The sequence below is a fragment of the Tachyglossus aculeatus genome, chromosome 21 (genome assembly GCF_015852505.1).
Source record: "Tachyglossus aculeatus isolate mTacAcu1 chromosome 21, mTacAcu1.pri, whole genome shotgun sequence".
In the NCBI taxonomy this organism is placed as follows: domain Eukaryota; kingdom Metazoa; phylum Chordata; class Mammalia; order Monotremata; family Tachyglossidae; genus Tachyglossus; species Tachyglossus aculeatus.
The window spans coordinates 20,344,531-20,356,855 of NC_052086.1; the positions used below are offsets into that span (position 1 = coordinate 20,344,531).

General features: G+C 48.0%; 1 protein-coding gene and 1 non-coding gene across 9 annotated transcripts in view; one reads left to right on the plus strand and one right to left on the minus strand.

Annotated features, from left to right (window-relative positions):
- Nucleotides 1-12,325, plus strand: part of OSBP2 (oxysterol binding protein 2) — a 319,886-nt gene that overhangs the window by 281,328 nt on the left and 26,233 nt on the right. For 7 of the 8 annotated variants that reach the window (XM_038762589.1, XM_038762597.1, XM_038762591.1 and 4 more), the window contains 3 exons: nt 210-327; nt 2,740-2,806; nt 3,579-3,725. In XM_038762589.1, coding sequence (XP_038618517.1) covers nt 210-327; nt 2,740-2,806; nt 3,579-3,725 — 332 coding nt within the window. The remainder of the gene's footprint in view (nt 1-209; nt 328-2,739; nt 2,807-3,578; nt 3,726-12,325) is intronic. The other variant, XM_038762590.1, reaches the window with a different exon arrangement.
- On the minus strand, nt 1,625-1,762 carry LOC119943013. The gene has a single exon (XR_005455500.1). It is a non-coding gene; the product is annotated as a small nucleolar RNA SNORA7 (small nucleolar RNA).

The window sequence follows — 12,325 nt, forward strand, 5'->3', positions numbered from 1 at the left end:
TAGTATCTACCCCAGTGCTTAGAAAAGCACCATAATTATTATTATTATTATTATTAAGGCAAAAGCAAGGAGAAAGTAGGGAAGTTCCACCCAACGCAGTGTATTAAAAGCCTCCCAGTTTCTTTCAAGCTTTTGCTGATGTTTCGTGGTGTAAAGAGCCTCTTTTAATGCCGTGGATTACGAGGGGTGTGGTCTGCTTCTGTCTTCAGCAGGCCTGGTATCTTTCAAAGGGGAAGCCAGTGATGAAGATGAGGAGACGGAGTATTTTGACGCCATGGAGGACGCACCAGATTTTATCACAGTAACTGCAGACCCCAAACAGCACAGGTAGGTCTCTGACCAGCTGCTCTGCCATGACTGGCAACCCCATATCTTGAGTCGGAGGTGTAAGCTCCTTTAGACCAAAAGTTCACTGGGAGCAGGGAATGTGTCCGTTTATTGTTCTGTTGTACTCTCCCAAGCGCTTAGTACAGTTCTCTGCATACAGTAAGTGCTTAGTAAATACAGCTGAATGAATAAATGGACCCAAGGCCTGGATGGAGCAGAGCCTCACTTCTGACCTCCTCTGTGGCTAAGCTGGTGATAAGACACAGTCCCTGCCCTCAAAGGAGCCCACGTACCAATAAAAATGACCCAGGATCCCAGAGGCTAAGAGACTAAGGCTTCATAATCTGGGGAGAAGGGGGTAGGGTAGTGTTCAAAGGATGCTATGGTGAATTTGTCTGTTCCCACTGGCATCTCCGCTAGCCCCCTTACTCCTGGTCTTGCCTGTTGGAGTGCATCCATTGCATCACGCCCAGTAGCCTCTGCGCCCAGGGAGAGTCAGCATCTCAGGAGATGCACCCGTTTCCCCCTATTCCCCAAGCCACAGAGTAGCCTAGGAGATGTCCATCAACAGCCAAATGAAAGCAGGAAAAGGAGCCCTTCTGGGGATGGTGGGTTAGATAGTCATTCAGTCATATTTATTGAGCGCTTACTGTTGTGCAGAGCGCCGTACTAAGCGCTTGGAAAGTACAATTCAGCAACAAATAGAGATGTCAGGGACATCACCTGGGAGTCAGAAGGTCATGGGTGTAATTCTGGTACTACCACTTTTCTGCTGTTTGGCCTTAAGCTAGTTACTTCAGTTCTCTGTGCCTCAGTTCTTGTCTTATGCTGTTGAGTTGTCTCCGACCCATAGCGACACCATGGACACATCTCTCCCAGAATAATAATAATAATTGTATTTGTTAAGTGCTATGTGCCAAGCACTGTTCTAACCGCTGGGGAGGTTACAAGGTGATCAGGTTGTCCCACGGGGGGCTCACATTAACCCCCATTTTCCAGATGAGGGAACTGAGGCCCAGTGAAGTTAAGTGACTTGCCCAAAGTCACACAGCTGACAATTGGAGGAGCCGGGATTTGAACCCATGAGCTCTGACTCCAAAGCCCGGGCTCTTTCCACTGAGCCACGCTGCTTCTCAGAACACCCCACCCCCATCTGCTGTTGTTCTGGTAGTGTATCCAGAGTTTTCTTGGTCAAAATACGAAAGTGGTTTACCATTGCCTCCTTCTGCGCAGTAAACTTGAATCTCCACCCTCGACTCGTTCCTATTCTGCTGCTGTTCAGCACAGAGGAGTCTTGACCTGTAGGAGATTGCCTTCCACTGGCTAGCCACTGACCAAGCTAGGAATGGAATGGGTATGCCTCTGCTTGACTCTTCCTCCCGTAGTTGAGGCTGGTAGAGTACTAGAAACTCTCCAGGTGTGACCCTGAGAGGATAGTGCCTCAGTTACCTCACCTGAAAAATGGGGATTAAGGCTGAGAGCCCAATGCGGGACAGGGACTGTGTCCAACCCAGTTTGCTTGCATCCACTCCAGTGCCTAACACATAGTAAGCGCATAACAAATGTAATAATGATAATAATATTGTCCTTTGGATTTATGCAATATCGCCCATAGATCGTTCTGAAACAGACAACTTGATGGCTGGTCCCAAGCGGACTGTCCTTTGGAATGGGCTGGGCCAGCCACGGCTGCTCTCCCCATCCTGGACCACACGAACCCTCTGGGAGGGGCAGTGGGAACTCAGCTTGACCTGGTCCCTGCCTATAGCTAGAGCTTGCCAAGCAAAGAGGCCCAGGAAAAACAATGTGGCTTTGAGGAAAGAGCACGGGACTGGCAGTCAGAGGACCTGGGTTCTAATCCTGGCTCCACTGCTGTCCGCTGTGTGACCTTGGGCAAGTCACTTCACTTCTCTGCACCTCAATTACCTCATCTGTAAAATGGAGATTAAGACTGTGAGCCCCATGTGGGAAAGGGACCGTGTCCAACCTGATTAGCTTGTATCTACCCCAGGGTTTAGGAAATGGCTTGGCATGTAGGAAGTACGTAACAAACACCACAATTAGTATTAAAGTAAGTGCTCAACAAATACCCAATGAAATTACCATTTTTTAAATTTAAAAAGGGGTGCAATTCCTGTGCAGCACACCAAAGGGATGTGACTTCTCCAGAGTGGCCCCAGGTTGCACTGCTCTGACAAGTAATTGTTTGAACTCTAAGTGTCATTTGAAATCAAGTTCCTCTTCATTGTGGGTTTCGGATCCTTTTGCTGCTGCTCTTTCACAGTTCCGTGGCAAATGCCCATTCACAGGTAAGTTGAACATTGGCTGTAACTCCTGGTGGGGGCTTTCTGGGTCCAGTGACACTGGGAGTGGAAGGGCTGATGGTTCCGATGATTCTCTCTGTTTCCACAGACGTTCTGGCAGCAGCCTGAGTGGGGCCAGTGGGGGCCCCGCTGATGACTGGAACGTGGAGGACAGTGTGAGTAACGTGGGCCAGAGTGGGTAGGATGGCAGGAGGGCAAATAATTGACAAGGCCTCCTAGGTAGCAGTAGGTGGATGTTAGATGGACCTGAAGTTGGCTGGGAGTCAGAAAGTCTGGGTTCTTGTCCGAACTCTGCTTCCCTTCACTCGGCCTTGGGGCCTAGTGGACCCTCTCCGCCTCCAGGGTATCCCGGGAATGCGTCGGTCATGTGGAGCTGGAAGCAGAAGGAAGCAGGGAGGTTTGAAAAGAGCCACATCGAGTGGCATTTCAGGGCGGTCGGGGCACACAGCTCTTACCCGTGGCACATGTCTGGCTTGAGTCACCATGCTGGAGCAGATGTCTGAGCAGCCCAGCCCCAGGATGAACTGTGGGGAGCGTGGATCCTGCTCGGAGTTATTCATTCATCCATTCAATCATATTTATTGAGCGCTTACTGTGTGCAGAGCACTGTACTAAGCGCTTGGGAAGTGCAAGTCGGCAACGTACAGAGACGGTCCCTTACCCAACAGCGGGCTCACAGTCTAGAAGGTAGCCGTTTAGGCTTGTACACAGGACACAGATTCTTCTGCTTTGACACCTAGTAAGCACTTAACAAATACAGTAACCATAATTATTATTATCCCAGTTATCAGTCAGCTTACGGTTTAGGAAGACTGCTTTTGCCCTGAAAAGCCATTTGCTGCTAAGAGCTTTCGGGTCCTCTCTTAGCATCTCAGTCCATTTCCTGTATTTATGGGAAGCCGGATCCTTGTCTCCCTCCTCCACCAGGTGTTTGAGAGCCCTCAGCCGACCAAGACCAACCCACCTAAGGTCAAACGGCGAACTCGCATCCCCAACAAACCCAACTACAGCCTTAACCTCTGGAGCATTATGAAAAACTGCATCGGCAAAGAGCTGTCCAAGATCCCCATGCCTGTAAGTGAGCGTGGGCCTTGGGGCAGAGGAGCCAGGTTGCGGGTGGGGAGGAGGAGGAGCCTGGTAGGGGATGGGTAGTAGCTGGGACACGAGGGGAGAGGGGAGGGAGGAGGCCTCGGGCAGGGGACATTTAAGGTCCTGCGTGTTCTCGTTGCTCTTGTATTTTTGACTAAGTCTTTAGAGGCAGCTCGCATTTGTTAATAATAATAATTAGTAGTAGTAGTAGTAGTAGTAGCAGTAGCAGTAGTAGTAGTAGTATGGTATTTAAGTGCTTACTGTGTACCAGGTACTCTACTGAGCGCTGGGATGGATAGAAGCAAATTGGGTTGGACACTGTCCCTTGTCTCAGGTGGGGCTCACAGTCTCAATCCCCATTTTACAGATGAGGTAACAGGAACAATCAATCAATCAATCAATCAGTCATATTTATTGAGCGCTTACTGTGTACAGAGCGCTTGGGAAGTACAAGTTGGCAATATATGGAGACAGTCCCTACCCAACAGTGGGCTCACAGTCTAGAAGGGGGAGACACAGAACAAAACCAAACATATTAACAAAATAAATAGAATAGATATGTACAAGTAAAATAAATAAATAGAGTAATAAATATGTACAAACATAATCATATATACAGGTGCTGTGGGGAAGGGGAGGAGGTAAGTTGGGAGGGATGGAGAGGGGGATAAGGGGGAGAGGAAGGAGGGGGCTCAGTCTGGGAAGGCCTCCTGGAGGAGGTGAGCTCTCAGTAGGGCCTTGAAGGGAAACAGAGAAGTGCAGTGACTTGTCCAAGGTCACACAGCAGACAAGTGGAGGAGCCAGGATTAGAAAACATGACCTTTGGACTCCCAGGACTGTGCTCTATCCGTTATGCCATGCTGCTTCAATACACATTCCTTTGCAGACTGTGAGCCGCATGTGGGACAGGGACTGAATCCAACCAGATTATCTTATCTCTACCCCAGCACTTAGTACAGTGTTTGGCACATAGTAAATGCCTAAAAAATTCCCCAGGTATCATTCTTATTTGGAGGTGCTCAGACTGTCCAGTTGCCCAGCAGGGGATTTTCAGAGAGAACCTCAAGTCTACATTCAATAATAGCATCTCACTACTAAAAGTGCCGATGTGGAGTATGAAGCCCTGCAGTCAGTGCAGCGGGGCCTAGTGGATGGAGCATGGGCTTGGGAATCAGAAGGACCTGGGTTCTAATCCCTACTCCACCACTTGTCTGCTGTGTGACCTTGGGCAAGTCACTTCATTTCTCTGGGCCACAGTTACCTCATCTGTAAAGTGGGGATTAAGACTGTGAGCCCCATGAAGGACAGAGACTGTGTCCAACCTGACAAGTTTGTCACTATCCCAGTGTTTAGTACAGTGTCTGGCACAGAATAAGTGCTTAGAAAATACCATAATAGTAATTGTTATTAATAATATTATATGATATATAATAATACATTGATATATTATTATTATTAATGCTAGAAATACTCTCCGGACCCTATTTTAATGAGTGGCTAACCTGTAAGGGGCTCACAAGCTAAAGGGCAGAAGAAAGGGAAAGGACCAGCCCAGAGAGCGGGGACTGTGACTTCAAACTCTGTTGTACTATACTCTCCCAAGCACTTAGTACAGTGCTGTGCACAGAGTAAGCACTCAATAAATACCACTGATTAACTGATTGACCCAGAGAGAAAAACAACAATAAAGATAGCCACTTGGAGGAAATGGGCCTCAACCCTTTGAGCTCCTCACAGCTCCAGCCCCCACACCATGACCCTCCCTCCTGTCGTTCTAAATGCGAGGAAATGGGGGCTCCTGAAACAGGTGGGGCTTCTTCTCCATGGCACCCCACAGCCTGCACTGCTCAGAGATGTGATAATCTGTGGCCAAAGCTTTGCCTGACATCCCCTTCCTCTATGCCTCTGATAGGAGAGAGTTTTAACCCTGGATCTCTGCTCTCTGGGATTTTTCTGGGCCCCAGAGTTTTGTCTGGTTAGGCAATTTCCCACTTCTCTAGAAGGTTCTCTGCTGTTTGGCACCTGGAATCCCTCCGGCGGTTATGGTAGACCTCGTCTGCCTTTTACCAACTGAAACCCTGGTTCCCTTGCAGGATGAGAGATCTTGAGGCAGACAGGTGAGACCCATGGCTCCAGACAAGGAAACTGACCTAAGCAGTCACCCATAGCCTTGTTGGAAACTAGGGGAGGGTGAACTGGGGCTCAGGTGTTGTCAAGGACACATCTCGGCCTTGTCTCACAACTGGAAATTCAATCCAATGAGGCCTTGATAGGGCTGAAACCTTGAGAAGGGGAAGCCAAGGAGATGATCTGTGCTGTGGCTTGGTTCTTGGTAAACTGACAAATATTCATCTGCCACTTGGGTAAAAATTGTGTTGTAACCTTGGTTGGATGCTATGGGTGGATGCTTGGGCCTGGACAGACATGGGGACAGGGATAGGGACAGAAACGGGGATGGTTGGGAATGTGTGCCAACTTCCCATGGGGCCTGCTAGTGCCTGCACCCATGTCTTTCTACCCCTCCTCAGGTGGAGGAGGCTGTGCTGGACATTTGGTAGCCAGTGACAGCCATGCAACTTGTTGCACTGAGCTTCTGGGCTGCTGAAGCGCTGCTCCAGGGATTTACCCCTATGGGATGTGCCTGCCCTGTCCCTTGAGTTGTAAACTGGGAAATCTTTTGTAACAGGAGGAATAGGAATTCCAGTTCTCCAGGGAGCATGCAGTGACTTTAGCTCCTTGAGATAAGTGATGGAGCCTCCAAGTCACCCGGCCTGAGGGCTGGTGGATGGTGAGGAGAACTGGAATTTGCCGGCTTGGAGTCAGTTCTGTTGTGACTCTCTTGTCCTTCTTCAACAGTTCTTAAGTGAATTTCAGTTCAGTCAGTTTCACGTAGCTCTGGATGGACATTGATTGGAAAACAAATCGAGGCATTTGGACTGCTGGATTACAGCATTTTGCAGGAGCCAGAGACCTGAGGCCCAGGCAGTCCCTTGGCCAGCTCCAGTCCAGTGTCTGAGAAGTAGCTGTGGTCTCACTTCTGCTGGGGCACCACCAACCCAGTGGGATTTCCCTAGGGGCTGCTAGGGACCACTGTGTCAGTGTCAAAGTACCTACCATATGGGTGTGCAGAATCCCAGCCCCCTTGCAATACCCCCACCATGACCTGAAGGGACAAGGGCAATAATTGCCAGGTGTTAAGTGTGAGAAAGAGAGGCCAGTATGCATGTTACCGTTGCCATCCAGAGAACCATGGTACCATTAAGAAAACCAGTATCATTTATTGAATCTGAAATCTTGGCCCTAACTGGGTAAACAGGAATCTTGTTTAAACCCGGCAAAGTAATAGTAGTAACATTATAGAGAAGCAGCGTGGCTCAGTGGAAAGAGCACGGGCTTTGGAGTCAGAGGTCATGGGTTCAAACCCCGGCTCTGCCAATTGTCAGCTGTGTGACTTTGGGCAAGTCACTTAACTTCTCTGTGCCTCAGTTACCCTATCTGTAAAATGGGGATTAAGACTGTGAGCCTCACGTGGAACAACCTGATCAACTTGTATCTACCCCAGCGCTTAGAACAGTGCTTTGCACATAGTAAGCGCTTAACAAATACCAACATTATTATTATTATTATTATTATTATTATTATTATTATTATTATTGAGCACCTGCTTTGGGAACTAGTGAATGAAAGGGCTTGGGAAGTACCAAATGATGAAGTGACACGTTCCCTCCCCACAAGGAGGAAAGGTCAGTACCGTTTTAGTGGTGATAGGTCCGCTAAGAGAAGAGAAGACAAAAGCAAAGCAATCCAGAAATTGAATTGAGCTTGACAGAGGGCAGCACTGATGGGCTATGGAAAGAGTCGTGGGCATGACTCAGGAATTTTGAATTCTACCTCTAGCTCTGCCACTGACTTACCATGGGAGTTGGGAAGTCAGGACTTCCCAAGCGCTTAATACGGTGCTCTGCACACAGTAAGTGCTCAATAAATACGATTGATTGATTGACCGTCTCTATATGTTGCCAACTTGGACTTCCCAAGCGCTTAGTACATTGCTCTGCACACAGTAAGCGCTCAATAAATACGATTGATTGATTGATTGATTTAAAAAAAACAAACAACTGTGGTATTTGTTAAGCACTTATTATGTGCCAGGCACTGTACTAAGCACTGGAATGAATACAAGCAAATCAGGTTGGACTCAGTCCCTGTCCCATGTGGGGCTTCACAGTCTCAATTCTCATTTTACAATTGAGGTAACTGAAGCCCAGAGAAGTGAAGTGACTTGCTCAAGGTCACACAGCAGGCAAGTGTCAGAACTGGGATTATTCATTCATTCATTCAATCGTATTTATTGAGCACTTACTATGTGCAGAGCACTGTACTAAGCGCTTGGGAAGTACAAGTCGGCAACATATAGAGACGGTCCCTCCCCAACAACAGGCTCACAGTCTAGAAGGGGGAGACAGACAACAAAACAAAACATGTAGACAGGTGTCAGAATCGTCAGAACAAATAGAATTAAAGTTATATGCATATCATTAACAACAGAAATAGTAAGTATGTACAAGTAAAATAGAGTAATAAGTCTGTAATAATAATAATAATGTTGGTATTTGTTAAGCGCTTACTATGTGGCAAGCACTGTCAGAGGGTGCGGGCTGGGCTGTAGAAGGAGAGAAGGGAGGTGAGGTAGGAAGGTGGGGCGAGGTTATGGACAGCCTTGAAGCCAAGAGTGAGGAGTTTTTGCTTGATTCGTAGGTTGACAGGCAGCCACTGGAGATTTTTGAGGAGGGGAGTAACATGCCTAGAGCGTTTCTGCACAGAGATGATCTGGGCAGCAGAGTAAAGTATAGACTGAAGTGGGGAGAGGCAGGAGGATGGGAGATCAGAGAGGAGGCTGATACAGTAATCCAGTCGGGATAGGATGAGAGATTGAACCAGCAAGGAAGCGGTTTGGTTGGAGAGGAAAGGGCGGATCTTGGCGATGTTGTGGAGGTGAGACTGGCAGGTTCTGGTGACAGATTGGATGTGTAGGGTGAAAGAGAGAGCGGAGTCAAGGATGACACCAAAGTTGCGGGCTTGTGAGACAGGAAGGATGGTAGTGCCGTCTACAGGATTAGAGCTCGTGACCTTCTGACTAACAGGCCCGTGCTCTATCCACTTCGCTATGCTGCTTCTTCACCTTTGGGAGCCTCAGTTTCTTCAGCTGTAAAATGGGGGCCGTACTCTGTGTGGAACAGCAGGGTGGAGGCATGAGGATGGTGAAAATTGCTTTGAGTTCCTGGAGAGAGGGGTGCTATAGAATTCCTTGTTATCTTTGAAATGGGGAAAAGGATATTACCCAAAGGCCTTAGAGCAGAGTCTTTTTTAACTATGAGGTTTTTTTTAATCAGAGAAGTAATTGACCAGCTCTCATGGGTCTGCCTTCCTGGAAGCGCAGCCGAGCCCAGCCCGGCCCGGCCCTACCCAGCCTGGCCTAGCTCCCCGGCCACAGCTGCTGTTCATAGCCATTAGATAATCAAATGAGTGAATTTGCAGTTCTAATTTAGGAGAGAGCACTTTGTATTTGGTTGTAATTGGCTCTTGGGTCTGAAATGTTGTCTACCATTACGAAATCTGGTCATTTGCAGATGGCAAGGCAATCTCTTTGGCTAAAGGGCCCCTCTCGACCTCATGGCACGTACCCCCAAATCAATGTCAAGCTTGTTTAGAAGTCTGGGTATCCCTGCCCTGACTTGGTCAGGACTAGAAAAAGCTAAGACTAGAAAAAGCAGAGGAAATGATGTGTGGTTTTGTGCTACAGGATTTGGGAGGTAGGTATGTAAAGTGGGGAGAGGGCACAGGACAGGAGTCTTTTGGATCCTAGCCTGTAATATAAATCTTTGCAACTGCTTCTTCTTGTTCTGGGGATACCAGCCCTCTTGCTGGTCCTGACTGGGAACACCAGCCTCAGAAGGAAAGCCTGAGCTCCTCAAAGCTGACCCAGGCTTCCAAGACACGTGCTTGTCTTATAATAATAACTATTATTACTATTATGACACTTATTAAAGGATTGCTATATGTTAAATCCTGGAATAGATACAAAGTTATGAGATCAGACCCAATCCCTGCCCCACATAGGGTTCATAGTCTCCATTATCCCCATTTTACAGATGAGGAAACCGAGGCTCAGCGAGGTTAAAAGACTTGCCCTAGGCCACCCAAACAGCCCTGGGGCTGGAACTAGAACTCGGGTCTCTGGACTCCAAATTCCAGACCTACCTTAGTTGAGGGAGGGGTGGGCCCAGAATGAGGAACCGCCAGGGGTACAAAAGGAGCCTCAAGGTCTGGTGGTTCCTTGGGTGGAGGTTTTGGGCAGTAGAGAGGGTGCTTAGTACAGTGCTTGGAACAGAGTCAGAGCTGAACAAATGCCACAGTTCATTAATTCTGAGTAGGAAGGAATACAGAGTTGGTGGGGGAGAGGAGGGAGGCGGAAAGAGTGGTGATCAGGAGGTGTGGGAAAGTAACTCCAGCTGTTGGGCAGGAAGGGGAAAAATGGACATAAATATCAAAATGGGCTCTGTGGAGTTGGGTAGAAAAAGTGACAATGCGTCAGGGACATCAGAGCTTGGGAGCCACTGATCTAGAAAGAGCTAGCAGTGCTGCTACCCATCTGGAAGTCTCAAATCAGGGGAGGTAGCATGGCCTGGTCATGGTACTGGAAGCCGAGACATGGGTTTGAATGGGCTCATGAGGTCATCGTGGATTGGAGGGGAGGCAGTGGGGGAATTGGGGGCTTCAAGGAGAGTTAAAGGTTGGTGGAGGTTGTGGGGATAGGAGGCAATGGAGGAGGAATACAAGAACTGATTAGAATAGAAGAGTCAGCTGGCAGAAAAAAGAACTGAGTTGTCACAGGACACAGTGAATTCGGAATGGCAGAAGTTGGACTGGTGCCTGGATTTCCACCAGCTGGAGAGGGCCCTGAGCAGGAGGAGGGGGCGAGCGAGATGAGAATTTAATCAGGATTTATTTAGAGGAGCCGAGAGAGGAGCGGAAGCAATTTGCTAGGTAGAGCATTTGTGGCACATGACGACATGGCTGAAGCTGTCTGAACAGGAAGTCTGACAGATGTTCCCTCAGTGGAGCTATGGGTGCCATTCCATCCATCATCCCATCTGGTGGTGCATGTTCCATATGCAACAGTGGAAAATTGAAGAGAACAGGCATGATGTCCCGGCACCCAACACCTGGCCCTCCCTCATCATCATCCCAGATTCTTCTCCATGGAATAACGGAAACAGAATCAGCCCTCAGAAGAAAGCACAGGGTTGGGGGGGACTCACTCTCAGGGAATCATTCCTTCCAGGCAGTAACCTACCCAGAAACATTTTCTCCTGGTCAGATCTGCTGTGAAGTTCCATCCACAGAATGAGTAGGAGATCCTGAGGCTGATACTTATCTCTGAGCCTTTGCAGGCAAAAGCTACAATATGGGAAGATGACATAATTCTGCAGGAGGCGAGCATTTCTGTCCTTTGGAATTCACCCCAGTTTGGAAACCCAATTGTTATTAAGTGTCTGGGTTTTAGAAAGTTAGTTCTTGAGTTTAGGATCTTGAACCCCATCGAATAACACTGGGGATCAGTCTATGCAGTACTCCCGGGCTTGTGAGGAACCACTGTAGCGGGTGGATATTTTGTGTGGAGTTGCAGGGTTGAGCAAGTAAAATACCCCACTTACCAGTTGATCAATCAGTGATATTTGAATACTTACAGTGTACAGAGCACTGTACTGAGCATTTGGGAGAGTACAATGTAGTAGGTACACACAATCGCTACCCTCAAGGAATTTACAGCCTAGCACGGGTGCAAGTAGTGCTAGTGCAGCAAATATCAATTAATCAATATTTACTGAGTGCAAAGCACTGTATTAAGCACTTGGGAGAGTACAGTACAACAGAGTTGGTAGACATTTTCCCAGCCCCCAACAAGTTTATGGTCTAAAGGGGAGTACTTGCAAAGACGCAAGTAGTGAAGGGTGAGGGGGATTCACTCTATCATTCTGGCTCCATTGAACTTAATGGCTCCCTGGTAGCATGAAATAATTAATGTTTCTCCTAAAGAATCTGCTTCACTCTCAGCGAGAACCTTACTCACTGGACCAGTTCAGATACTAATAATAGTTCTTCTTAAGCACTTACTATGGGCCAAGCACTGTACCTAAGTGCTGGGGTGGATATAAGCTTATTGAGTTGGACACAGTCCCTGTCCCACATGGGGCTCGCAGTCTTAATCCCCATTTTACAGATGAGGTAACTGAGGCACTGAGAAGTGAAGTGACTTGCCCAAAGTCACAGCTAACAAGTGGAGGAGCCGGGATTAGAACTCATGACCTCTGACTCTCAAGCCCGTGCTCTTTCCACTGAACCACGCTGCTTCTATGCTTTCTGCCCACTAGGACAGAATGCTAGAGAGAAATTGGCAAGGACAGAGAGAAAATCAGAGTAAGGAGGAGTTTTGTCTCCTCTAGGAAGCAAGTTACGGGCCACTCACTTTAAGTCATTTTATTCCTGCTGTTTCTGAACAGCCCAAGCTTTCAGCCATCCAC